Raw genomic sequence first — 24,812 nt, forward strand, 5'->3', positions numbered from 1 at the left:
GGGGGGGTTCCGGCTACGGTTCTATGTATGAAGAAGAATATCAATACTACTCCTCAATGTGCCTAGTTTCTTTAGGAATTACTGGACGGGGAAAGATTCCTATATCTGGATTTGAATTTATTGAGACAAGCGACGTATGTGCAAATAGATAGATAGATAGAATGGAAGTTGGTTAGTCTTCAGTACCTAGGTTGGAATGGAACTGCACCGTATCAAGTCATCGATATTCGAATAGAGACTTTGAGCCACTATACTGCTGTACAAGTCTATAATGTAAAGCTGTGTCTTGCCTCTCATCTAGACTTTTTCAACACCGAGTGCGAGATGCTGCCAGCCGTGCTGCCGGTGATAGATGGGGGGATTCGTATACCCATACTGATACAAGACCTTCACTACAAGAAGAGCGCCAGCTCACCATCTAGGCTCCAACTTTCCAGCCCAGGACTCGCCCACGGCCCTAAATATCCTCGCCTCGCCCCTCACCAACTCCGACATGTCGTACGATCCCTCTCGCACTCTCTTGACACCGCCGACGTTCTGCTCCACTACCCTCACAGCGCCGTTTGGCTCGACGCCAACGACGACCGCCGTGTGATCGGGGGCTCCTGCCCATTTCTCGCTCATGCCGTCTTTGGCCTTGAAGTGAGCTGTGCGAAGCTGGAGGATATCTCCTCTGGCGACCCCGGCTTCGAGGGTACCTCCTCGAGGCTCTGGATGCGGCGATACGGATGGGATGTAGGAGTAGATGAGGAATCCGTGGACGAGGGATTGTGAAGGCATGCATGGTTCTTCACCTCGGGAGGAGCAGTTTGCTGCTACGGCTAGCAGAGCCTCGTTTGCTAAGGTCCAGCATTCGCCATCTCCAACTTGCTGTGCCATTTTCGACTCGCTCCATCTAGCTATTGCGTCTGAGTATCTAGATGATTTGGGTCAGTCAGGTGGTATTTACAAGATAAGATATGAGGTTCGCAGGGTCTTACTGTTCTCGATAGCTTTCCAACTCGCTCCTAGTGAGCTTTCTTGGTGGAGGTAGATGCCGTTGCTGAGCCTTGACAGTAAGGCCCGGATTACTGCTATCCCAGGTCAGGTGGATGATGGTGGTTGCTAAGGTGCCGTTGTCACGGATAGCACCCGTAAAGGTATGGATCTTTCTCACTCCAGTCGATGACCAACCTGACGTGGAGGCATAGCTCCTTGTCCCTGGAAGGCGGATGATCGATGCTGGCGGGAATGCTGGAGGAGATTTCGCAAACCACTCGGATTTGAGGTCGAGGTCTAGATCTTGAACTTGAACTTCAGGACTAGAGGGCTACGGAATTAGTAGGCGTTCTCAGGTTGACAGGGCTCGTAATGATCATGGACTAATCCAGCCTGGATGTGTCTTGTGATGTCTGTGAACCGATGCATGTTGTAGACATAGCAGAAGAGTTGACTTTTTAACTCGTACAGTAGAAAGACAAGATAGGGTTCAAGTGAGGTCGCAGTATTCCCAAGTTTTCTGCCTGGCCAGTGATTTGTCACGATACTCATTCTGAGCCAGTACTCAACCATATCGAGTTGCTTCTGCCTTGAGGAGCAACTAGTTGAAGCTAAGCTCGCTCACGTCTCTGAGCAAGACATGCATCAAGAGCAGCATTATATAGGGGTTTTAAAGTGATCTGGAATAGTCTGGCATGGACCTTGCACCTCTTTGATGAAATCCCTCAAAACACTGGATTATGATCACGATGATACCTAATACCGACTAGAAGTCTCGCGCTCATACCGTACCTAGGTAATGGCGTTCTTCATCGAAAGCATTTATAATACTCAGTCACCCAACAGAATAGAAATAGAAATGCAGAATAGAGTATTACAGGACGGCTAAAGGATAAACTGCTGCTAAATAAAACTACCTACTTACTTGAAACTTAGGTTTACTAGCCATCGGAATTGGTGGCGGACCGGTATCTTTTGAGACCCCAGAAGCCGACAATTCTGCTCGCTTGACTGGAGGGGGCGGTGGTTTCTTTTTGCCCACGATTGAACTTTGCCCTTCCGATGTATTGTCTCGCATCTCAATCATCGGACTTGCAGGCTCTGATGGCTGTTGAGCCCCAATCCCCGCATAACATCCCACCTTATTTGTAATCCCGTATTTGTCGTTGAATTTATTCGCTGACTGCCATCCCGACTTGACCTGATCACCATGCCGCTCCCGGAAGTTGTTTGCCGTACTTGCAGCATTCCTCGCGTCGCTAAATGACACCGAAGAAGGGTCATTTCGAAAAGAAGAAACAGTCTTAAAAGCTGCTTGTTTTTGAGCAAAACTCGTGCCTTCGCTTGGGGTTTCTTTTGCTGGTGAGCCCGACGAATTCAGACGCGAAAAGCGGGATTGAAGTTCGTCGAGTTGAGATGCATTTGGCCCGGAAGAATGGCTAGGGACTGGGCTTCGAGGAGGGGGCGTTGGGGTTGAAGCTCCTCCAATGCCAAGTTCGGGGACAGAAACCCCAGCAGCACCCAATCTGTTCAAAGAAGCTTGATTTAGAATTCCCTTGTGGGCATCAGGTTCAGGCGTGGCAGCGCCAGACGTTGAAGGTGGAGATGCAATGGTACTGGAATTCTGCCTCGGCGGTAGTCGCGGTGGAAGACTTGGAGGCTTTGGTTTGGCCGCTGGTGATGGACGAGGTCGATCAGCAATATCTCTTCGGACTGGAGGCGGTGGTAGGTGGGATGTCGACAGGCCGGTTGTATCAGCCCGGAATGGAGCTGGCGGAGGTTTGGGCTTCGTCCTTTCTTCTTCTTCTGCTATTCTTCGCTGTTCCTCCTCGTCTGCCCGTCTCTTGTTCGCTTGTATTTCCTCCTGCGATAATGGTGCTCCAAGGCCGCGTCTATCCGGAGTGATCTATTTGGTTAGAACGTATGTCTTGACGGATGGAATGTGCAATCACCTGGTTGGGCAGAGCGGCACCGCCATGAAAATGGATGTGCTTCGGAGGTGGGCCAAAGGCAGCAGGATCCTTCAGGCTAGACAGAGGGCGTGAGATATGTTCGCTGGCTTCTGTTGTATTCGAAGAGTTCTGGTCCCCCTTGCCCAACCATGAGGAAACCTGAGCGATTCCTTTGAAATCACCTCTCCAGCTCTCTTTTGACTTTCCATCCTTGCCCTTTGGATGCCAACCTCCTTTTGTGATCTCTTTGAAGTCAGGCATAGCTGGATATAAATGCCGTATGCTGCGTATGCCCGCCTGGGTGGGGTTGGCGATGAGAGATTGGGACTTGGAGCTTGGTGAGCTAAGGTGAGGGAGGGCTGTGCCTTCCACGCTCTCGGGTACGTTTAGTTCATGATCAGCCTTGCCGCTAGTATGTGCTTAAAAGATTGGAACAGAAAAATCGTCTAAAACCCCAGGCACAAGGGGGTTGTTTGGCACTACAAGATAATAGAGATATACTTATACTTATTTCAATGGCTCTTGAGGACTTGGCTGAATGCATAAAACAGAATACTATTTTACGAAATGCGAGAGAGGTAAATGCTGTAAACTGTCGTCTGCAAGGCTTTGTTCGTACTAAAAGCGTAGCGAGATCGGAGTCCTTATCAGTTTTTACTGTAAATATTCTGCAGGGGTCTTCTCGAGCTTGATTCTATCTCTCCTCAGAGTCCTCATCCTTCACAGCTTCACCGCTCTGTACAGTTCGTTGAACCGCCGCATCCCCCAGTTCTTCTTGAGGAGAGTGGGAAGAACGCCCAGATCCTCTCAATCTGCAACGTCTCTCCGTCCTCCCTTCTCCTCAAGGACCTCGAAATGTCGTCCTCAATACCAGGCAATCGTGAGCTGCCGGCCTCCCAATATGATCTCAGCACATACTGGGGACGTGTACGGCACGCAGCAAATATTTCTGATCCTAGGTGAGGAGGATATGCTCGGTTGTTTGCATCAAAAGGTGCATGCAATTCCGATTTCTGTCTGAGATTGAGCAATGGCCACAAATCACCGCGACGGATGCTGATATCTCTTAGGACTCTGCTAGTTGGCAAGGAGGGATTGGAACATGCAAAGAGCCTGATTTCTGCATACAAGCAGGGGAAGGTTGGTGAGATGAACGCGGATCTGTGGAAGGCGAAGAAGATTGTTGATTCGACCTTGCATCCTGGTAAGCTCTGGAGAGTCTGAGGCCCATTAGGCATTATGCTAATTACCCTATAGATACCGGCGAACCAGTGTTTCTCCCCTTTCGAATGTCCTGCTTTGTCCTGTCAAATTTAGTGGTCACTGCCGGAATGCTTACACCTGGCTTGGGGGTGAGTTCCTTTCACATCACAGCCTCCTCCCCTCGAATTCATACGAGATACTAATCATCATCTGCGATAGACCACCGGCACTCTCCTCTGGCAAATAACCAACCAATCTCTCAATGTCGCGATCAATAGCGCCAACGCTAACAAATCCACGACCTTGTCCCTCTCAAAGATGACACAATCCTACTTCCTTGCAGTGGGCGCCTCGTGCTCTGTAGCTCTTGGTCTTAATGCTCTCGTCCCACGGCTAAAGCGAGTAAGCCCGGCTACAAAGACAATTCTCGGGAGACTGGTACCGTTCGCTGCTGTAGCAAGTGCCGGAGCCTTGAACGTATTCCTGATGCGCGGTGAAGAGATCAGACAAGGTATTGATGTTTATCCCGTTCTTTCCGAGGCGGACAAAGCCAAACTCGCCGCGGAGGGAAAATCCGAATCTTCTGTGGCGTCCTTGGGGAAGAGCAAGAAAGCGGCTACGATTGCCGTCTCCGAAACTGCAATTAGTAGAGTGCTGAACAGCTCTCCAATCATGGTCATCCCGCCATTGATTCTGGTCCGGTTACAGAAGCAAGAGTGGCTGAAGAGGAACCCCAGACTTACATTGCCCGTCAACCTGGGCTTAATCCTGGGAACGAGTCTGTTTGCTTTGCCATTGGCCCTGGCAGCGTTCCCGCAGAGACAGAGTGTCGATGCTTCGAGTTTAGAAGAGGAGTTCTGGGGACGTGGCGGAGAAGGAGGAAAGGTGGCATTCAACAGGGGAATTTAAAAAGGAGTCGACGGTATATAGCACTTGTTTGGGTTATGATGCGAATGACATGAGAAGAAAGCCTCCGGAATGAAGCGAAGCAGGAGACAGGCTTGCCTCGGGGCAAAGCCGTAGTGCGTGTAGTTTTATACAGCTTGGAATTCGGAAAGATAAAGGCCTCTTCGCAGAGAATAGAAAGTTATCTAGAAGCTCCTACCGTGCACAATTTGCCGCCTTTCTTTTCTCTCCTCAAAGGGCTGCACTCTTTACGATACGACCCCGGAATGCCCTGTGGACCACGTGACACTGAGAAGGCCCACCCAGCACATTGCCTTATTACCTATTAGGCGCCCAAGATTACCTTAGGTTACTCTGTTCCCCGTACGGAGTACTTTGTTCCCCATGAAAGCAGGACTCGGGAGCGCGTGATTACGGCGATCATCCTTTGCACGTCCATATCAAAGCAGATCGATGTTACTGTACAGTTGTTTTATGGTTGAACTGCGAAGGGGCTTGACTTGTTTATTATTGTCTTAGGTCGCACGCGTTTTTGTGAAATTGCCACACTGATTAGAAACAGGTATGGTAGGGTAAGAAGGTAAAGGTACCTTTGGTAGGGTGAGGTGAGACTTGGAGAGGGGTCGCTCTGGGGCTTGGTGCTTAAGACTTGAACCCTGTTCAATCAACTTCCGATTCCCTAATATAAAGGCTGGGATTTTTCTAGGTATGGTGTGATTATCGTCTTTGCATATATACCTACCTTGGGTAGATATGTATTTTTATGATAAATAAAACTTTCTCTCCCGATTATACCTCGTAGTATGGGTAAGGGACAGGACCTCGGGGGCGGGCGGATGACTGGATGCAGGCGGGAGGCCGGCTCTGGAACATTGCTTAGCATTCTGTGAATTGGGGGATTTCTTGACGTGGTACTTATTATTTATGATTGGCTTATAAGTGACATATACCTAGTCTACAGGTTATAACCGTATTGCTGTTCTGGTTATCATTATGGATTACAGTAGTATTATTGATATATATCGATCAGAGATGACAATCCGCCCCCCTTGCAACATCTGGTATCTTCATGACCCTTCTGGGTAAAGCACCATCAGCCCATAGACTATAGTGGACTAAGTGCATGGGGAGCTACAGTATTTGCTATTTGATATTCCCGAATTATCTACCTTTTACTTTACCATTCTTCTGGTTTTACTCTTATTACCATCTACCTTATTTTACATAGGTATCTCAGGTGACGGTGTACCCAGCAATCAAGGCGCATCCAGCCATTCCCAGGGGTTCAGGACGTGATGATTGATGGTACCGTAGTTGATATCTTCTGCCCGCCATGTAAATAAAGACGAACACGACTGAGAATATTGACTTATGGACTGCCATGCCTCCCTATATTGTCCCACGTGATCATCTTGCCATTCCCCCAGAACAATGTTCTTTTCTCGTAACCGGAGGCAACTCAACACACTTCCCTGTCCAGTAGATTAAGTGTCCTCAGGCCAAATAACGCGAGCACGCTCTGTGTGTGCCTACGAAGGAACGACGGGAGGACGAGGGGGGCCAAAGGGTTCGCCAAACGACTCTCTCCTCGCTCCTCGCTCCTCGCTTGCCGAACCTTCGAAGGCCCAACTACAGGAAAAGCACCCTCCCTCGACTGATTGTTCTTCTACTCGTCCACCATCGTTTTCCCAGACTCGTCGACTCTTTAGCCATCCTCGACGCTTCCAGATCCATCTGACTCCGGAGATTTTACCCTCCAAATGACACCGGCTTAAAGCCTTACGTCTCGATTTGTCCACCCTCGCCCCCCGCGCCCGTCGGCGAGAGACGAACATCATCACGATTATTTCCCTATCCACCGCGCAATACTCTCCATAACAAGACTCGATCGGCCTCCTGTCACTGTAAGGTCAATGCTTTAAGCGGAATCAGAGTCATTCTGCCGTTCGGGCTCATTTCAGACAGCCCATTCCCAGGTTCTCTCGTCTGAGCCCTCCCGGCTGCGAAACAGATTGCACTCCCCAGTGTGCAATGTCGACACCATCGACCCTGCCTCCGCATCATCCAAATCACGGATACTCTCATCATCAGAACTATCAATCGCCCGCCGCCTATCGAACGAGCAACTCCCTCTTGAACGGCGCGAGCCGCTTGGGAGCCTCATACAACCTCCCGACTCCTTCGAGTAACGGCACATCATCGACCGCTACTTGTGTGGCCGATCTGCCGCCGCGACCAGCTCAAAGTACGACACATTCTTCAAGGTCCGAATCGAACCTAGTAGCCATGCCTGCCTCTTCAGCCGTCTCCAAGCCCCCCGCGCGGAGAAGCCAGCGCCCCAAGGAACATCGAGAACCAGATTGGCCCTCATTCTACAAGAACGGACTTCCCAAAGAGGTCATCGTCATCGATGACTCTCCAACCCCCGAGTTATCAGCGTCCGTGGTCTCAAATGGCCCGGCAAACTACACAGGGGTGGGGGGAAACAGTCGACACGCGGTGAAGAAACGAAAGCGTGACGACGTGGGGTCCGCATATGATCCTGTGTACCAGCTCGGGCCAGATTCCAACGAACAGACCCCGCAGTATAAAGACTCGGTTTCTGGCTCAACCATTTCGACTGATCGAACCACATCGGCGATACACACCACCGCTGCCACGTCGTTAGGCTCACATTCCTCGAACGGACAAAACGGGTATGAGACTGAAGACATCCAGCCGGGTCAGAAACGAAAGAGAACTGCCACTCGGCTTCAAATTGCCAACGAGGCGAAGAGGAAGGAGCTTGAAGTCAACGGCGATGCATTCTCAAACTATAAGCCCCCCCCAAAACCGCCAATCAAGGCACCAGAGGTCCATGTCAAGCAGATTCCTGATGTGAGTTAAAAAAAACCATCGATTGCGATCACGACTGACGATAAATTCAGAATTCATACACAAAAAACAGCAAGGTTGATGATGAGGATGGACACTACATTGTGGTCCCGGATTCTGATTTGACAGACAGATGTGAGTCCTAGCCTTTGGGTCTTAAAAACTGAGCAACCTTTTACTAACAATAATATAGATCAGGTAACGAAACTGCTTGGGCAAGGAACCTTCGGAAAGGTCGTGCAAGCCCGAGATAAAAAGAGGAATAAACTTGTCGCCATCAAGATTATCAGATCCGTCCAGAAGTATCGAGATGCTTCACGAATAGAGTTGCGAGTTCTTGCGACCCTCAAAGCGAATGACCAAGAGAACCGAAATCGATGCATACACCTTCGGGATTGCTTTGATTATCGAGGTCATATCTGTATCGTTATGGACTTGCTCGGACAGAGCGTTTTTGATTTCTTGAAGGCCAACTCATTTGTTCCGTTTCCGAACAGCCAAATCCAGAGCTTTGCCCGGCAGCTCTTCACCAGTGTTGCTTGTACGTTCACCACCGAGTAACTTTCCCTGTTCTGACGACTAACTATTCAAAGTCTTACACGATCTTAACTTGATTCACACCGATCTGAAGCCGGAAAATATCCTTTTATGTGACAGTTCTTACCAAGCATTTACATACAGCCGCAGAATCCCTTCCTCATCCTCCACCGTCAATCGACAAGCCGCCCAACGCAAAGTATTACTTGACACCGAAATACGATTAATCGACTTTGGCTCGGCAACATTTCAGGACGAATACCATTCCTCCGTTGTTTCTACCCGGCATTACCGGGCTCCCGAAATCATTCTCGGCCTTGGATGGTCATTCCCTTGTGATATCTGGAGCATTGGGTGCATTCTGGTCGAGTTCTTTACGGGCGACGCTCTATTCCAGACCCATGATAACCTGGAGCATCTTGCCATGATGGAAAGTGTTTGTGGGGGAAGAATGGACACCCATCTTATCCAACAGGTCAATGCTATGGCTAAGCGACATGGCGGAAATTCAGCAGTCAAGTAAGTTGCAAATTTCCTATCGAGAGAATCAACTGCTGACATCTTCCAGGTTCTTCAAACGATTCAAGCTGGATTACCCGCAACCGGAGACGAGCAGGGCCTCGCGGAGATTTGTAAAAGCGATGAAGAGGCTAGATGTAAGTCAATAGAGAAGCTCAATATCTAGCGCTTCGGCTAACACTTGGAAGGAAATCATTCCCGACAACAATAAGTTTTGCAGAAACTTCCTCGATCTCCTGAAGAAGATCTTCGTCTATGATCCGGCTGAACGTATCACTGCAAAACAAGCACTACAGCATCCGTGGTTCAAAGAAGCCGCAACTCCAGATGATGGTACTGAGGCTACGAAGATTAAATTGCAAAGGCAGCTCCAAGCTGAAGAAGCGGCCGCGGCTGCAGCCGCATCTGGAGCTGGTCCGGCAAGGCATAATGGGTATCGTCACTGAAGGCGAGGGTTTCATGAAAAATGACGGCGTACGGGGACTGGAGCAATGCATTCTTATCATTGGATCACTGAAGTGTTGGTTCAATGCATATGGGCGTGATACTGTAATGTGATTATTCTAAGATGTCTTGGTGGTGATATGCTTTTAGGCATGCTTCCGGACAGTAATGATTGGGAAAATAGATACAGGATCTTCCAAATCCACGGTCTGACATGGTTGAGCGATATACAGAATCACATATTATTCGTGCTGAACAAGTTCTCGATCCTGGCTTTCCCTACCTATCCTCGTAAAGCTTGATAGCGGCTCTGATATTAGTATGTTGTTGTTCTCGCTGATATTTTGGATCGTTCGGCTCTAGGTAACTTCAGAGCTGTTCGAGATGTTTCTGAACATCATAAAGAAAAGGAATAGGTATCGCAGGCGAGAATTTGACTTCAATTTTGTTCTCCATGGCGCCGATGACTTCGGAGCAGATGTTGAGGCTATATAGGTGGATGGAGGGCGACCACTAAGCGAGGAGGCCGCCTCGCCTCCAAACCCCGTCTTCCCACTTCAAGCTTGGTGTCTTACCCACATGACCGGACCAAGGTACCTGGTGCGGCATCTGATAAGTCAGCAGTGCAGCCTCGTTCAACTTTTCCTTTGCCGTGTTGGATAGCCTCGGGAGCCTCAAAGTTTGCAACTCAAAAGTACCCGTATGGAGTAATTCTCTCCTACTCCATGCACGAATTCGTACCCGTCATTAGGAAATCGGCTTTTTCGAGACTCAAGGCACCCAAATCGAATGGTCCCATCTTAACGCCATTGCAACTGGGACAAGCCCGCGCCCAGAGACGCCCCGGAAAATTCAGACCTCCCGCTGACGCGACTTTCGCCAGGGAATTGCCACGGGATCGAGTCTTACCAGGACCGCGTTTGCGACACTCGGTCAGCGGTGACAATTATTCCATTGCCTACGAAAAGCCTTGGCCGGAGGGAAACGGCGGCGTCAATAGCGTCGGTCCCATCTGGATTCCTAGACGGAATTACAAGTATAACAAGATGAAGTGCTGGGTGCAGTTTCTGACCACGCCTTCGGCGGACACTCCTGGCACAACATTGCTGCTGCATTTTGATTCAAAGCGTTACCTTATTGGACATGTTGCGGAGGGCACTCAGAGGGCCGCGGTGCAGAGGAAGTTGGGACTGGTGAAGGTATCCGATATCTTCTTGACGGGGAGGGTTGGGTGGGGAACGACGGGAGGTATATTGGGCATGATCTTGACGCTCGCAGATGTGGTCACAGGCTCCAGGGAAGATTCCAAAGAGAAAGGCAAAAAGGTAGCGGAGGAGGACAAACAATGGCTGAACATACACGGAGGGGAGAATTTGACGCATTTGTTAGCGACTGCGAGGCGATTCATATTCAGGAAAGGGCTTCCGGTCCACACGCAAGAGTTCAGAGGTGGGAAGGACGCGCGACCTCCCAGTGCGGACCCGACGTGGCAGGATGATCTTGTCAAGGTGTGGGCTATGGTTCTCGAGCCTGAGCGTCCAGCTGCTGCTAGCTCAAGGAAACGAAGTCATGAAGAGTTTCGCACCGAGATCTTACCAGTATCCTTGGATGGCAAAGAAGAAAATGCGGAAGAAGCGAATGACCGAGACGACCAAATTCGAAAGGGCGTTGTAGCTGCTATGTTCGAGTCGAAATGGCGCCTGGATACCCTCATCACAACGAAGCTTTCGGACGTTGTGATGCCCGCAACAGTGTTTATCAGGAATGAGCAAGGGAAGATCGAGAAGTACCAGGGGCCGTTGCCAGGCTCAGGGAAGGACGTTCCTGATATCGAGGTTCTTACGCGAAATCCTTGGCCCGGTGCATTAATTGAGAGCCTCCCACCCACTGCGCCTGCCACGAGCTCAGTCTCGTATATTATCAAAGGCCATCCACAACGTGGCAAATTTCTCCCTGATGTAGCCAAGAAGTTAGGAGTTAAGCCTGGGCCTCAATTTCGCGCATTGACCACGGGAGAGTCTGTAACTCTAGCTGATGGTACGATTGTCACTCCGGAGCAGGTACTTGAGCCTGGGAAGGAAGGTGGTGGCTTTGCCATCATCGATCTCCCAAGTATTGAGTATGTCGATGCAATGATTAACCGTCAAGAATGGTCATCAAAAGATATCATGAGCGGAGTCGAGATGGCGATCTGGATCCTCGGACCTGGTGTCGTTGAGGATCCAAGGTTGAAGAAGTTCATGGAAGATCACACGGAGCTGAAACACATTGTCTCCTCTACCGACACTTCTCCAAATCACATTGCTTTCGAATCGCCTGCTGAAGCTGCCATTCGATTGCATCTACTGGATCCTGAACGGTTCCCAATCCCAGTTCATAGCCTTGAACCGACTCTACAGAGCAAGGCATCAGCTCCGCCGCTTTACGAGGATGCAAGAGTTGGCAAAACCTTTGTGTTGGAGCCTAAATTCGAGGTGGAAGATGACAAGATAATCCCGTATCTAGATACCGCCAAGGTTATCCGGGAAGCCTCACCAGAGGTCAAGGCATTGGCAGAAACGGCGCGAATGGAAGTCACAAACCCAGAATATCTAGCACGACTGGCAGAGCGTCAAGAAGACATCCCAAGCAAGGATGCTGAGGTCATCACTCTTGGAACGGGTTCAGCCCTGCCATCGAAATATCGCAACGTCTCGGCAACTTTGCTTCGAGTTCCTGGTTTTGGGAACTATCTCTTTGACTGTGGTGAAAATACACTTGGTCAATTAAAGAGGGTATTGGGAGATGAGTTGCCAGAGGTACTTCGTGACCTTAAAGTAATCTGGATTAGCCATCTGCATGCTGATCACCACCTCGGTACGGCATCTGTGATCAAGGCCTGGGATCAAGAGACGCGAAATAATGATGTGACAAAGAGCAGAAAGCTTATAGTAGCGTCCGATCGTGGCATGCTCGAATGGCTGAGGGAGTATGCGGAAGTGGAAGCTTATGGCTACGATCGAGTTGAGCCAATCACGATGGGTCGCTCAACCAAAGACTACGACCACCAATTCACCCCTGAACAGACACAGCTAAACGGCCTTACATCCATTCAGTCCTGCTTAGTTGAGCATTGCAATGGAGCCATGGCCACCGTTTTTAACTTTCCTAATGGATTCAAAGTTGCCTATTCCGGTGACTGCAGACCCTCGAAAACGTTTGCAGAGCTTGGATACGGTGCTACTCTCTTGATTCACGAAGCCACTTTTGATGATGAGCTCCGAGGTGATGCACTCCTTAAGAAACACTCGACGACTTCCGAAGCCTTGGGCATTGGCAAGCAGATGAACGCCAGACGAATCCTGCTGACCCATTTCTCGCAACGATACCAGAAGATCCCGGTCATGGATGATGGCACAGATCAGGTTGCGATTGTTGCCTTTGATTATATGCGGGCGAAGCTCGGCGATTTTGCAAAGGTCGAGTCATTCAAGCCCGCATTGATGAAGCTATATGAAGATAAGGAAGACAAGTGAGCATAGACGGCAAGGCGTCGGCGCAAAGCCGTTAAGTGCTCAGCTGTATAATATTGTTAATTACTACTTACTTACTTAGACGATACCGGCAAGACGGTCCTAGACAAGCCTCAAAATTCTTATTTTCCCTCAAAATCACTCCATCTCGTCATTCTGTCTTCTGGTATTTTCTCACGCCGTCGGGCTCTGCTTTCACGCTTTGCCCCGTCCCCGTCATCCATCCCTAACAATTTCCTATATGCTTGGGCACGTTCGCTGCATGTTCTCCCTTCCGGCTCCAATGTCGAGGACTGGTTGGACGAGCTGCTATAATTGCTCTCCGAGTACACAGTGTGACACCGGGGTCCCAGAGACTCGCAAACAGGTCCACGAGATATCCCTGCACCAGGAGCCACAGTTACATCCCTAGACGCTTCCTGGGCACTAAAGTCAACATTCGATCTCATCTTCGCATAAAAATCAATAATCGAGCCCTCGAAATCATGTTCGTCCCGCTCCCTTCCATCCCAACCTCCAACAAAAGGCACATCTCCATCTCCATCTCCATCCACCAGCGTCGTCGTCGCACTCCCAGCCTCTCCTCCCTTCGGGCTCTCAGCGCCAATCCTCCTTCTCTCCCTCCTCTTCCTCTGCATCTCCCGTCTACACCTACGGATCTCGCGCCCCAGCGCATCACTCTGGACCCGAATCGACCCTTCCCGTCCCGTCCTCTCGATCCACGCCTCGACCAACGGTAGCAATTCGCCCAGCGGGCGGCGCTTCTTCTTCCGCCCTATGATCGAAGCTCGGAGGTCGGACAGCACGCGCGGGTCCTCTCCCAACCGGGCCAGGATGCAAGCCTCGCATCTCCCTCCTTGGCCCGCGCGCGCGGGAGAGAGCCAGAGCTGGTGGTGCGTTTGAGAGAGCCGGCTGGTGAACTCGGCGATGTTCTTGGGAAGGCGCGGATTCTCGATGAGTCGCGTTAGGCGCGTAGTGCATTCGGCGGAGATCAGGAGGGAGATTCTGCGGATCAGGGGAGGGCGGAGAAGGGCGTGCGTATAGCAGAGGTTTGGGTCCGAGTCCTTGGGGGTGAAGGGGTGAGAGATGGTGCGGCGTGAGAGGAGTGATAATGGACTTCTGAGTGTAAATGGGAAAGCGATGCGGTGGGCTTGTTGTTCTTGTGACCAGCCTGGGCTTGGACGGTTTCCGGGGGGCAGGGAGAGGAGTTGGGCTAGGAGTTTCATACCGCTTGGAGAGAAATCTTCGATGGTGGAGGCTGACTCCATGGTCGCGATTGTTGCTTTTTGGAATTGGTAATAGAAAACTCGGTATCTAAGGTATCTTTTGAAGCCAAATAGACAGACGATTTATATCCCTCTATTTAATCCAAAAGTCTTCTCTTTATCATACGAAAATAAACCCCCCATTCTGCACTTTCTAGAAGTTTTCTTTCCATCGCGCAAAAGAGAAGGTCCACGACTTGAATAGCACCCTTTTCTTTGTTACGTAGCCATAGGAAGCAAGGATACGAAGCTCAAAGAATTCTAAGGTGAAAGAATCCAGGGTATTGTGCTGGATCCCAGACACTCTGCGTCCGGACAAAGCTCACGCGGGTTCTTTGGACTCGAGGACCTTGGCTTTTATTTCATTGTTGTACAAATGGATTTCGGCATTGTGCTTAGGGTTGGAGATTTGTTTGAGTTGTTAACGTCCAAACCTACTGGCAAATATCAAAAGATATACTTGGGGGGGGGGGGGGGTGAGGAAACAGCCAATTAGCAATTTGGCAGCAGTTCTTCCCTTCTGCGAATAAATGAATCAATCAAGTCAAGTACTCCTACACAGTGTATTTTGAAGAGTTATATCTGTAGATAAACTTCACTGCTTGGGATCTCTCTCCTCGACCTCTTTCGATGGGAGGGAGCCAGAAAGGGGAGAGCGGATAGAGACTAAATCAAAAGCGAATCAAATGAAATCAAATCAAGTCAAGTCGAATCAAACACAAGAAGATAAAAATAGAAGATGACATAACCACTCCCGAGATTAAGATGTGCTTTTTTTTCCAAGAATAATCTGTAACGGCCCGTTAACTAGTTGTATGGTTCCCGCAGAATAATGGAGACCGACGACCTGGGAGAAACCACCGCAAATTGTGGTGCGCGGAGCATCATGTTCCGCGCTCCAGATATGTCTTCACGATGCGTCTCTCAATTCCCAAAGCAGGTCTCGGGCACATCGAGACGCCCGCTGCTGGTCCGTCCTTGGCCGTGAAGCTTGTCTGGACTCTGCAGGGACTTTCGGATCTTTTCACAGAATCACAGTATAAGTGTGAACTGTGTACGGACAATGGACATAGATGGCGGTGATGGGGTTGACCGTGTGGTGTACTCCGCATTTCGTGGGTGAACAAATCTACAATGGACACGCAAGCCACGCATTCCAATCGCATATGATTTACCAATTTATCAACGTGTTAACAGATGGGACTTGGAAGCTCTACTCGGTGCTTAGTACTGAGAATCCTTGCGGTGTAAGGTAATAATGGATGAGCGGCCGAGTCCCGACCAGCAGAAAAAGATGCACGAATCGCACTTGCATCGTCCTCGTATGTCCCTGTTGATCTCATCTTGCATTGCTCTCTCTCACAAGAAGCTAACTACGTACCGCGTAATCCCTCCAAGGACAACCGGTCTCCACCTTCAACAACCATGAAGTCTGCATCTATACATTCATTCCATTACTTGTACAGTCTTTATCATATCAATAACCTCCGTGGCTGCTGCGAGATAAGTCCTCTCCGAACTGTACATACATCCGCTGTCGCCCGGCCTTCTCTCGTTTCGGTCGGACACTTCCACTCGTTGCATCTTCCGTGCTCCTCTTGACTCTTTCACTCTTGGCTCTTGGCTCTTGACTCTTGACTCTTGACTCTTGACTTTCGACTACTCTTGCGCTCTTGATGACATCCGCAACCGGGCCGCAGCCCTGGAGCCGATGATTGAGATCTGCCGTATGGGGCATGCGAGGACGCTGATCGCCAGAACACCGCAGTTAGTGCTCGGTACTCTGTCCTAACTACTCTTCACCACCGTCCGCCCGACAGGATTCCCCACAGAACGACAGGGGAAGCTCGAAGGGAGAGGTAAAGGAGAAGTCGAGCTACCTTGCAGAGGGGCTGATGTACTGAGGATCCCTCGTATATCAGAGTACTTAAGAACCAGAGCCCTTTCTGCCGGACGTCTCTGATCTCCGTCGAATTTCGACGTCCTCTCTTTTGCGTGTTTTCTTGTTTGCCCTGCAAAATGGTATCTTCAATAGCTGCCATTTTTCTGCTGGCAAGCTGCGCGGGTGCTTCCCTGCCTGCTCGTCAAGACACCGGGGTGAGCTTCCCCTTCTCTCTTGTTCTACATCATGTCCCGCACTACCCCACCAGCAAATAAAATGTGGCTTGCTGGAGCCGTTCTCAGACCTTTGTGAAGCCTCAATAATTGTCATCCATCAATAACGCCCGACCTGTTGGGACCTCGACACAGCTTCGGCCTATCTGATTGATCACTGGTCAAGAGCCTGAGTTGACTGACCTCCAAATTAGATACCCCCCGACGCCGTTTATCCAGGAGCTGCCGACCCAGCTACCCAAGCTGGCGCCAAAACCTTGGAGAGCTCTCCTCCTTTCTACCCTTCACCATGGATGAATCCTGGAGTTCTTGATTGGGAGGATGCCTATGCGAAGGCCAAGGATTTTGTCTCCCAGCTCACGTTGATGGAGAAAGTCAACCTGACCACAGGGACAGGGTAAGCTTTTCCCGGATTTTATTCTTTTGGTTTAGCACTTTTTCTTCACCTCTGTATCTCCTGGCATTTGATTACTGGTTTGAAACCCCATCGTAAAAGTTCCCCTGCTGACCGCTTATAGATGGGAGGGTGAACAGGTGGGTGCTTCGAAGCGAGTCTACCCCCTTTCCCGCTAATGATCCCGTTTCTGTAGTGCGTTGGTCAAGCTGGGGCGATTCCACGACTCGGTTTCCGCTCGTTATGTATGCAGGACAGCCCTGTGGGAGTTCGGGATACGGATTTCAACAGCGTCTTTTCTTCTGGCCAGAGCGTGGCTGCAACATTTGACCGTGGCCTCCTGTACGCAAGAGGGTATGCCATGGGAAGTGAGCACAAAGGGAAGGGGGTCACCGTTCAACTCGGACCTGTTTCTGGCCCTCTTGGTCGTACCCCCGAAGGTGGTCGTAACTGGGAAGGCTTTGGCCCAGACCCATGTTGGTGTCCCAAACCAGTCTGCTTTCTGCAACCGGAAATATGCTGACCATATAAGATTTGGCTGGTGTTGGGATGGCGCAAACTATTAAAGGTATTCAAGACGCCGGCGTGATTGCTTGTGCAAAGCATTTTATTGGCTACGAGCAGGTAAGTCCAGCATATCTAGCTCTCATAATTTTCACAGTTGGTGGTTTCGGTAGCTAATTGTTGGCATTAGGAACACTTCCGCCAAAGTGGTGAAGCCCAAGGTTTCGGATACAACATCACTGAATCCATTTCTTCCAACATCGATGATGTGACGATGCATGAGCTATACTTGTGGCCCTTTGCGGATGCTGTACGCGCGGGTGTCGGGTCTGTCATGTGCTCCTACAACCAGGTCAACAATTCATACGCCTGTCAAAATTCGAAGCTTCTTAACAACCTCCTCAAAGATGAACTGGGATTCCAGGGATTTGTCATGAGCGATTGGGAGGCTCAACATACTGGTGTTGTGAGTAATTCTTGATCACCCTATATTATTTAGATTGTATCTGACAAGAGCAGGCGTCAGCTTTAGCTGGCCTGGACATGTACGAATCCCCTTTGATGACTTTCCAAAATTTCCTTCTTTCAGACTGAATCATGAGCCTTGAGACATATTCTACTCAATCAGATATGTCATGAAGCTCATGAAGCCTGCTCTTCAATCCTTGTACACCGATTGAGCAATTACTGATTTCTCGATTATCTAGGACTATGCCCGGAGACACAGTTTTCAACAGTGGAGACAGCTTTTGGGGCACTAACTTGACATTGGCTGTCCTCAATGGTACGGTTCCTGAATGGAGAATTGACGACATGGCTATGCGCATTATGGCCGCCTATTTCAAGGTTGGATTAACTCTCGATGAACCTCCTATCAACTTCAACTCTTTCACCTTGGAGACATATGGCCCAGTACACGCGTCTGTTGGAGGCGATATCCAGCAGGTTAATTGGCATGTGGATGTACGCGGTGATCATGCGTCAGTCATTCGAAACATCGGTGCCAGAGCGACGGTTCTTCTGAAAAATGTGAACAACGCTCTTCCTCTCTCGAAGCCAAAGTTCGTTGCGGTAATTGGAGAGGATGCAGGTATGTAGACTCTTGATGCAGATACGTCCATTCCTATGAAGGGTTGTGGATTGGTTGAGTAACGCTGACTTTTCCCAGGGCCAAACAAGTTTGGACCAAACGGATGCTCTGACCGTGGCTGTGATAACGGGACGCTGGGTATGGGTTGGGGTTCTGGAAGCGCTAATTTCCCCTATCTTGTTACTCCGGATTCAGCCCTCCAGAGCCAAGCACTGGCCGACGGGTCTGTTTACCAGAGTATATTAGGTACGTCAGCTTCAGAGATGACCCTTCCTTGGATCTACAAGTCTTGCGGGGAATTCATCTCAATACTCACTCCGAATTGGCTGATAATTTCTCTCCTTTGTTAACTCTTCTCTGGATCATCGTGCTGACTGAGGTGCTGCAGATAATCATGCGGCTTCCGAAATCGAGGCATTGGTATCCCAGGATAACATTGTCGCCATCGTGTTCGTCAACGCGGATTCGGGTGAAGGCTATATAAGCGTCGATGGCAACGAGGGCGACCGCAACAATCTCACCCTCTGGAATTCTGGTGATGACTTGATCAAGAACGTCTCCGCTCAGTGTAACAACACCATTGTCGTAATTCATAGCACAGGCCCAACATTAGTCGCGGACTGGTATGATAGCCCGAACATCACTGCAATTCTCTGGGCCGGTGTACCTGGCCAAGAAAGCGGAAACAGCATCACGGATGTTCTGTATGGAAAGGTCAATCCAGCCGCACGAACGCCGTTTACCTGGGGACCTACTCGAGAAAGTTATGGCACTGATATCCTCTATACCCCGAACAATGGCCACGGTGCTCCTCAGGAAGACTTTGTTGAAGGTAAATTTATCGACTACCGTTATTTCGACAAGCACAACATCACTCCGATTTACGAGTTCGGGTTCGGCCTCTCTTATACCACCTTCGAATACTCGAACCTGGTGGTCACCTGTGCCAACGCTGGGAAATACACTCCCACAACTGGCACGACAGCGCCGGCACCAGTCTTTGGTAATAACTTTTCAACCAACCTATCCGACTATCTCTTCCCTAATGGCAGCTTTCCACACATCTGGCAGTTCATCTACCCCTACCTCAATACCACTGACGCCAAAGCTGCTTCAGCAGATCCATACTATGGAAAGACGGCTGCAGAATTTCTCCCGCCTAATGCCACAGATGGATCTCCTCAGCCTCTGCTGCCAGCTGGAGGAGCACCCGGCGGGAACCCTGAACTGTATGACGTTCTTTACACCGTGACCGCGAGCATCAAGAACACGGGCAAGCTTAACGGAGAAGAAGTTCCCCAGCTGTATGTCTCTCTTGGTGGACCCGACGACCCGAAGCTCGTCTTGCGAGGATTCGATCGTCTGAGTATCGACGCTGGCCAGACCGCCACATTCTCAACGGACATCCTGCGCAGAGATTTGAGCAACTGGGATCCGGTCAAGCAGGACTGGTTCATCTCATCCTACCCGAAGACCATTTATGTTGGACCAAGCTCAAGGAACTTACCCCTGAGCATGCCTCTAGGCCAGGCGCTGAACCAGACGCTGGGCAATTCAACTTTGCATAATGTGATTGATCGGAGACACAAGCTTAGTCGTTGAGAGACGATGGAGAGCTGGATCGAACTCATCAGGAGGATAAACTTGTCACTCGTTATTTGCCGACACCTAGAAAAGTTAGAGTAATGATTGGGCTCTATACAGTCCTAGAATTAATTATATTCTTATTAGACACATTTTGCCCTAGATAATGGCCCAAATGTCCCAACGAAGAACCGCTCCGTATATTGCCAGGGTAGGTGGACTTGAGGTTTGTAGAGGGACGCAATCCCTCACAAGATCATTCATTCACAGTATGGATAGAAGGCAGGCACAAGTCATCGAAGAGCGTGTTTCCTAAGACAAATACTACTAATCGTCTGACCTTTCTTCCCCCCAAAGCTAAAGCTCTTATACTTGATAGTATCCACAAACTCCAGCTCCCCGCCCACAAACCAAGCCTTGAGCTCCTCCTCAGTCCAATTACAACTCGTAACGAGCAAGATCCCACCATCTCTAATCAGCGGGACGACTCTCTCCTTATAGCCCTCACAGATACGACGCCCATCCGGATCCTTCTCCTTCGACAAACTAATCGCATCAAACGTACCCTTATCCAGAACCACATCCCAACCCTTCTCATTGGGACCCTCCAGCACCACGCCCTCAGGATTCTGAGTCATGATATCCCACCATCGGAACTCGATCGCTGGTTTACTGCTGCTATCGGGCCCGCCAAACCCTTTATCTGCCGCGACGCGCTTCGCGAACTCGACGCTCTTCTGCGAGTAATCAACGCCGAGCATTCTACCCATCCAAGCCCTTTCCCCCTCCTCGTCCTCCTCTATTTCTTCGCCCTCGCGTAGTCGACACAGAAGATGTCCATTCCCGGTCCCGAGATCTAGAAAACTACAGTTATGCCGTCCGATTTCAGGACCGAGCAACTGCTGCTGCTGTGCGTCGTCTTCTTGGAGGATCTGAGAGGACAGGAAAGCGACGATTTTATCTTCGGCTGCTGAGTCGTCGAACCAGATCGTGCCTTCGTCCGTAGGGTCCAGATCGTGGTTTGTGATCTCGCGCGCGTACAACTCGTCCCAGCTGTGGGAACATTATTAACATAATTGAATGGTTTGCTTTTTGTTTTGTGGATTCTCGTGATGGGATGTGGGGTAAAATGAAGGGAGAGAGGGAGGAGGGGAATAACTCACTACTCTTTGGTCCCGAGCGGAGAGGGCTCCAGATGGTTGGGTTTGGCGATATCGTTGGATGCCATGGTCGGGAATTGTGAGGCCCCTAGGTTTGTTCACTGCGACTGGGTTCCAATCTTGTGTCCGAAGTTGAGATATGTCGCGTTCGAGCAAGATTCGAAATTATGAATTTTGGCCCCTCGTATTGTTATGCGACACCCCGGATTGTTATATAGAAACTCCCTCCCTAATGCGTCAGTCGGAAGGGGATGCGTCGTATAGCAATAAGGGGGTGGCCCTGTATCATGACCTGTATGTAATCGATATGCTGCTTTCGTGGGCGGTGTGAGGGGATAACGCCGATACAACAGGCTTAATATAGGTAATATCACGTGAACTAAACAACAAGTAATTCTAACTTATCTAGATACCCAGGTACCTAGTATTAAACGCGTGGATGGGATATTATTCAGTGAGTCTTGGTTTTTATTAGAGAGCAGGAGGGGCTTGGCTTGTTGTCCGTCCTAGGTAAGGTGATCTAGGCAATTAAGGAGATTGTCACCTTGTAAACCCGCCCTGTTATAGTAGCCTGTGTACTATAATGGTAAGGCCTACCATGTAGGGTCGTCAATATGTGTACTCTAGGAACAAATTGACTTACTGTCAAGGGTAATCAGTTCAACCCAAGCTTGGCAAGGTAGTTTACACGTGTAATAGAATCTCACGAAAGAGGGTGCAGGAGTACGTAATAGGTGGGCAGTACTATATGCTTTTTATGTTTGGTATTCCTGCCTCCGATCTAAAACAACAGAAAGGCCTTCAGTTAAGGCTCGACACCCAACCCAAAAAACCGTGCATTTTCCCATTGAAAAGCTTTATTATCTTATCTATGGCGATGTAATCATTGGCTCGCCAGAGGCAGCAGCAGCAGCTGTAGTGGCAAAGAAACGAACATCAACATCATCATCCTTCTGTAGCTTCTCCAAATTCGGTAGGATCCTCTCTTCAATGAGTTCTTGACCCCGAGGAGAAGGTGGGGCCGAACTACCCGACTTCTCCAAGGAGTAGATTGTTCCCTCATTGGGTAGCCGTTTGAGCACAGAGATCAATTCGGCGTATGACTTGGCAACGTTGAACCGGATATTAGGGATTTCGTCAACCACGAGCTTGTCCATTATGGGGAGAATCGATTTTGACACCACGTCAAGGCTAACGACAGGTGCAAGGGTCTAGAAAACCATCAGTACCGATCCTTGCCACAAGATATGTGGTACTTACAGTGATTGCGAAGCAAGTCGTCATCCTGTAGAGATAATTTGGATGTCCCCCCATAGCCATAACCTTGGGAATGATGGCTTCGTTTGCCCACTCGACACCGAAGACCTCTGTGAGCTTCTTGAGGTTGTGGGTTGCTGCCTCACGAATAGAAAACACAGTGTCGCCCAACCAGCCCATGCAAAGAGCAGATAGCTTTTCATCAAAGAATTTAACACCAAGTTGGTTCGCCAAGAGAGGAATGTACTCGATAATGGCCAAACGAACTCGCCATTGCTTGTCTTCCGCAAGCTGAACAATGGCTGGGAGGAGTGATTGTGAAAGAAGCTCGATTCCAATGACTATACTTGTTAGCAAGGTTCCGGGTGAGCCTCTTTAATGACTACATGCCTTGATTTACTAGCTCTAGCTTTGAGATGATGTGTAGACGGACGTCAGGGAACTCATCCTTGAGCATCTGAAGGAACATAGGAAGAAGATGATCAATAGTCCTGCAGATATTAGCAGCGAGCATAAAAGGAACGGCAGAGACATACTCTTGTTTGCCGAGAATAGGAGCAAGACCACTGATCTGGGTGCCAAGAGCAGCTCGGACGTGTTGGGAAGTATCTGACACCAAATCCTCGACAGTGGTCATGATATCGTTAAGCAACGTGGTTCGATCAACAAGCTTGCAGAAGCCTAAAAATGTTCAGCAGAGATTGATAGTTCAGAAAAGGTAGATAAATACCAGGAATTTGCCCTGCAATAGCTGTCCGGACTTCGGCTTCACTATCCTTAAGCAACTTTACGAATGCTGGTACAAGATCTCTTGAGACGACCTCATCATCCACGGCCTTTGCAACCTGGGATATGTCAGCAATTTGTCCCCTCGTGCAGCGAGCTTGCCTACTAACCTTTTCGAATCTATCTGCAACCATATACCTAACTCTCCAACTTTTGTCCTCGATCAAACTCCTTAACGCCGTAAGAAGAACTCCATGACTTGACTGCTGTTCCTTTGGCACGACCTCGGCAATCGCTATCAGTATCTCCACCGTCAATAACCGTACACTATCCTGGTCATCACTGGCAAGATGTTGGAAAAGGGGTATCATCTCCTCGACAACAATTGTGGCAGGCATCTCCTTCACAAATTTTGCCAGGTTGTTTGCGGCCTGTCTTCGGACCATGGGGGTCTCATCATGAACGAGAAGGCCAAACTGCTGTCGAAGCTGCTCCTGCATTGGGGGGGAGGCCTTTTTGTACGGCACGTTGTAAAGACCCGTCGCTGAGATTTTTGAGGTAAACCAGTCGGCTTTTGAAAGTCGAATTGTGAGAGGAATGAAGTATTCTTCGACTTGCTGGGAAGATAGCTCCTCACAGATCTTGTTCAGAGACTCGACAGCCTACTCCGCATTAGTAGAGTCTCAATAAGCCGAGTTCTGTATATCGTCACCTTCTCTCGCACTAGAGGCTCCTCAATCGCAGCGAGGTTCTCGAGGGGTGAGAGGAGCACATGGCCCCATTCTGGACCTCCTACATATTCGACGAAATTGCCCAGCTCTTCGCTCAAAGCCGTGAGAACCTCGTCTTCATCTTCAACGGATTCTACAGAAGCCAGTCAGCGTACGCAGAGGGTTATGGAGAGATGCCGGACGGTAACATACCGTCTAAGAATGGAATCAGCTCGTCTCTAGTCCGCTCCGCTCCCAGCGCAAGTGCAATTGTGGAGAGCCGGTGTATAGCATTTAATCGCAAAAGGACATCGTCATGCTATATGGAGTAAGCAGGAGTTGTCGAACGGGGGCCTTCTCTCAAGGAGATGGTAATTTGGCCATGTACCTTTAACTCGTCAATGAGCACCGCGATGGGATAGAGCTCGTCGGTCTTATCTACACCGTCCGACATGGCGAAAGGTTCGAGAGAGCCCAGGCGATAGAGAGAGGTTCAATAGACAGTCAGCCTGCCAGCTTCTGCCCTGATGATGTCGTGGCCGTGTTGGTATTGTAGGAGGGTGATCGCGTGTTGGCTCGCTGTGCCTCGGTCAAGCAGGGCGCTGCGACGATAGGAGACGGGACTGAGTTGTAGAGAAGAGGCTTGCGGTCTGTAACGGTTAGTAAATCCCATGGCGCGCACGAATGGAGGCCGTCGCTGTTGGAGATACATGGTATGGCGGGGGGGGAATAACCGTGAGGATGACGGAGAAGCTACCACGGGGAGCTCCTCTGGCCACTGCGCAGAAGGGACGGAGGATCTCAATTGAACGTACCTCCAGGGCAAGATGTTGCCACGGCCGTTGATCGCGGATGCGAGAAACTCGAGGCGGCGGTGAAGGGCGAGTGGTGGAGGGGAATTATACGTCTTGACGTTGCGTTGGTGTTGACTGGACTGGGTTTGAGCGGTTCACCTCTCACCTCTCTGGCGTGCCCGAAAATCTACGGTGTTGGATTTGGCTGGATGCGCAAAAACAAAAACGAATTCCAAGGCCGCCACGGGAGTCATAATTTATAAAAAAACAATATCTCCCCCATAGACC

The 24,812-nt window shown here is 49.8% G+C and overlaps 8 protein-coding genes across 8 annotated transcripts; 4 read left to right on the plus strand and 4 right to left on the minus strand.

The window, feature by feature from the left end:
• Positions 1-130: 130 nt before the first annotated feature.
• On the minus strand, positions 131-3,301 carry M430DRAFT_58574 (hypothetical protein). The gene is made up of 4 exons (XM_024868742.1): positions 2,931-3,301; positions 1,904-2,884; positions 981-1,309; positions 131-916 (listed from the first exon to the last, which is right to left on the minus strand). The coding sequence occupies exons 1-4, from the start codon at positions 3,189-3,191 to the stop codon at positions 412-414; spliced, it is 2,076 nt and encodes a 691-aa protein (XP_024720749.1). The 5' UTR covers positions 3,192-3,301; the 3' UTR covers positions 131-411.
• A 300-nt stretch (positions 3,302-3,601) lies between these two features.
• Positions 3,602-5,191, plus strand: M430DRAFT_120837 (hypothetical protein). Its single transcript, XM_024861789.1, has 4 exons — positions 3,602-3,889; positions 4,001-4,134; positions 4,188-4,282; positions 4,353-5,191. Exons 1-4 carry the CDS (start codon positions 3,786-3,788, stop codon positions 5,040-5,042), a joined length of 1,023 nt encoding a protein of 340 aa, XP_024720750.1. The 5' UTR covers positions 3,602-3,785; the 3' UTR covers positions 5,043-5,191.
• A 1,541-nt stretch (positions 5,192-6,732) lies between these two features.
• M430DRAFT_66436 (hypothetical protein) lies at positions 6,733-9,652 on the plus strand. Its single transcript, XM_024869226.1, has 6 exons — positions 6,733-7,916; positions 7,967-8,048; positions 8,107-8,454; positions 8,507-8,969; positions 9,019-9,106; positions 9,158-9,652. The coding sequence occupies exons 1-6, from the start codon at positions 7,071-7,073 to the stop codon at positions 9,413-9,415; spliced, it is 2,085 nt and encodes a 694-aa protein (XP_024720751.1). The 5' UTR covers positions 6,733-7,070; the 3' UTR covers positions 9,416-9,652.
• Positions 9,653-10,459: 807 nt separating this feature from the next.
• Positions 10,460-12,928, plus strand: M430DRAFT_102015 (hypothetical protein; the record flags this gene model as incomplete). Its single annotated transcript, XM_024860758.1, has 1 exon — positions 10,460-12,928. The coding sequence occupies one exon, from the start codon at positions 10,460-10,462 to the stop codon at positions 12,926-12,928; it is 2,469 nt and encodes an 822-aa protein (XP_024720752.1).
• A 60-nt stretch (positions 12,929-12,988) lies between these two features.
• M430DRAFT_238920 (hypothetical protein) lies at positions 12,989-14,330 on the minus strand. The gene has a single exon (XM_024864979.1). It carries the CDS (start codon positions 14,191-14,193, stop codon positions 13,048-13,050), a length of 1,146 nt encoding a protein of 381 aa, XP_024720753.1. The 5' UTR covers positions 14,194-14,330; the 3' UTR covers positions 12,989-13,047.
• A 1,879-nt stretch (positions 14,331-16,209) lies between these two features.
• Positions 16,210-19,895, plus strand: M430DRAFT_50425 (glycoside hydrolase family 3 protein; the record flags this gene model as incomplete). Its single annotated transcript, XM_024868149.1, has 10 exons — positions 16,210-16,287; positions 16,500-16,702; positions 16,824-16,839; positions 16,896-17,175; positions 17,232-17,323; positions 17,394-17,669; positions 17,723-17,748; positions 17,911-18,293; positions 18,372-18,539; positions 18,682-19,895. The coding sequence occupies 10 exons, from the start codon at positions 16,210-16,212 to the stop codon at positions 19,893-19,895; spliced, it is 2,736 nt and encodes a 911-aa protein (XP_024720754.1).
• A 275-nt stretch (positions 19,896-20,170) lies between these two features.
• Positions 20,171-21,179, minus strand: M430DRAFT_139579 (hypothetical protein; the record flags this gene model as incomplete). The annotated part of the gene is made up of 2 exons (XM_024862620.1): positions 21,041-21,179; positions 20,171-20,930 (listed from the first exon to the last, which is right to left on the minus strand). Exons 1-2 carry the CDS (start codon positions 21,103-21,105, stop codon positions 20,171-20,173), a joined length of 825 nt encoding a protein of 274 aa, XP_024720755.1. The 5' UTR covers positions 21,106-21,179.
• A 727-nt stretch (positions 21,180-21,906) lies between these two features.
• M430DRAFT_66440 (hypothetical protein) lies at positions 21,907-24,603 on the minus strand (the record flags this gene model as incomplete). Its single annotated transcript, XM_024869227.1, has 10 exons — positions 24,465-24,603; positions 24,119-24,380; positions 23,944-24,049; positions 23,733-23,884; positions 23,191-23,682; positions 23,025-23,139; positions 22,831-22,975; positions 22,685-22,785; positions 22,298-22,635; positions 21,907-22,248 (listed from the first exon to the last, which is right to left on the minus strand). Exons 2-10 carry the CDS (start codon positions 24,182-24,184, stop codon positions 21,907-21,909), a joined length of 1,857 nt encoding a protein of 618 aa, XP_024720756.1. The 5' UTR covers positions 24,185-24,380; positions 24,465-24,603.
• Between the last annotated feature and the right edge of the window lie 209 nt (positions 24,604-24,812).

This window comes from Amorphotheca resinae, assembly GCF_003019875.1.
Source record: "Amorphotheca resinae ATCC 22711 unplaced genomic scaffold M430scaffold_6, whole genome shotgun sequence".
NCBI lineage: Eukaryota > Fungi > Ascomycota > Leotiomycetes > Helotiales > Amorphothecaceae > Amorphotheca > Amorphotheca resinae.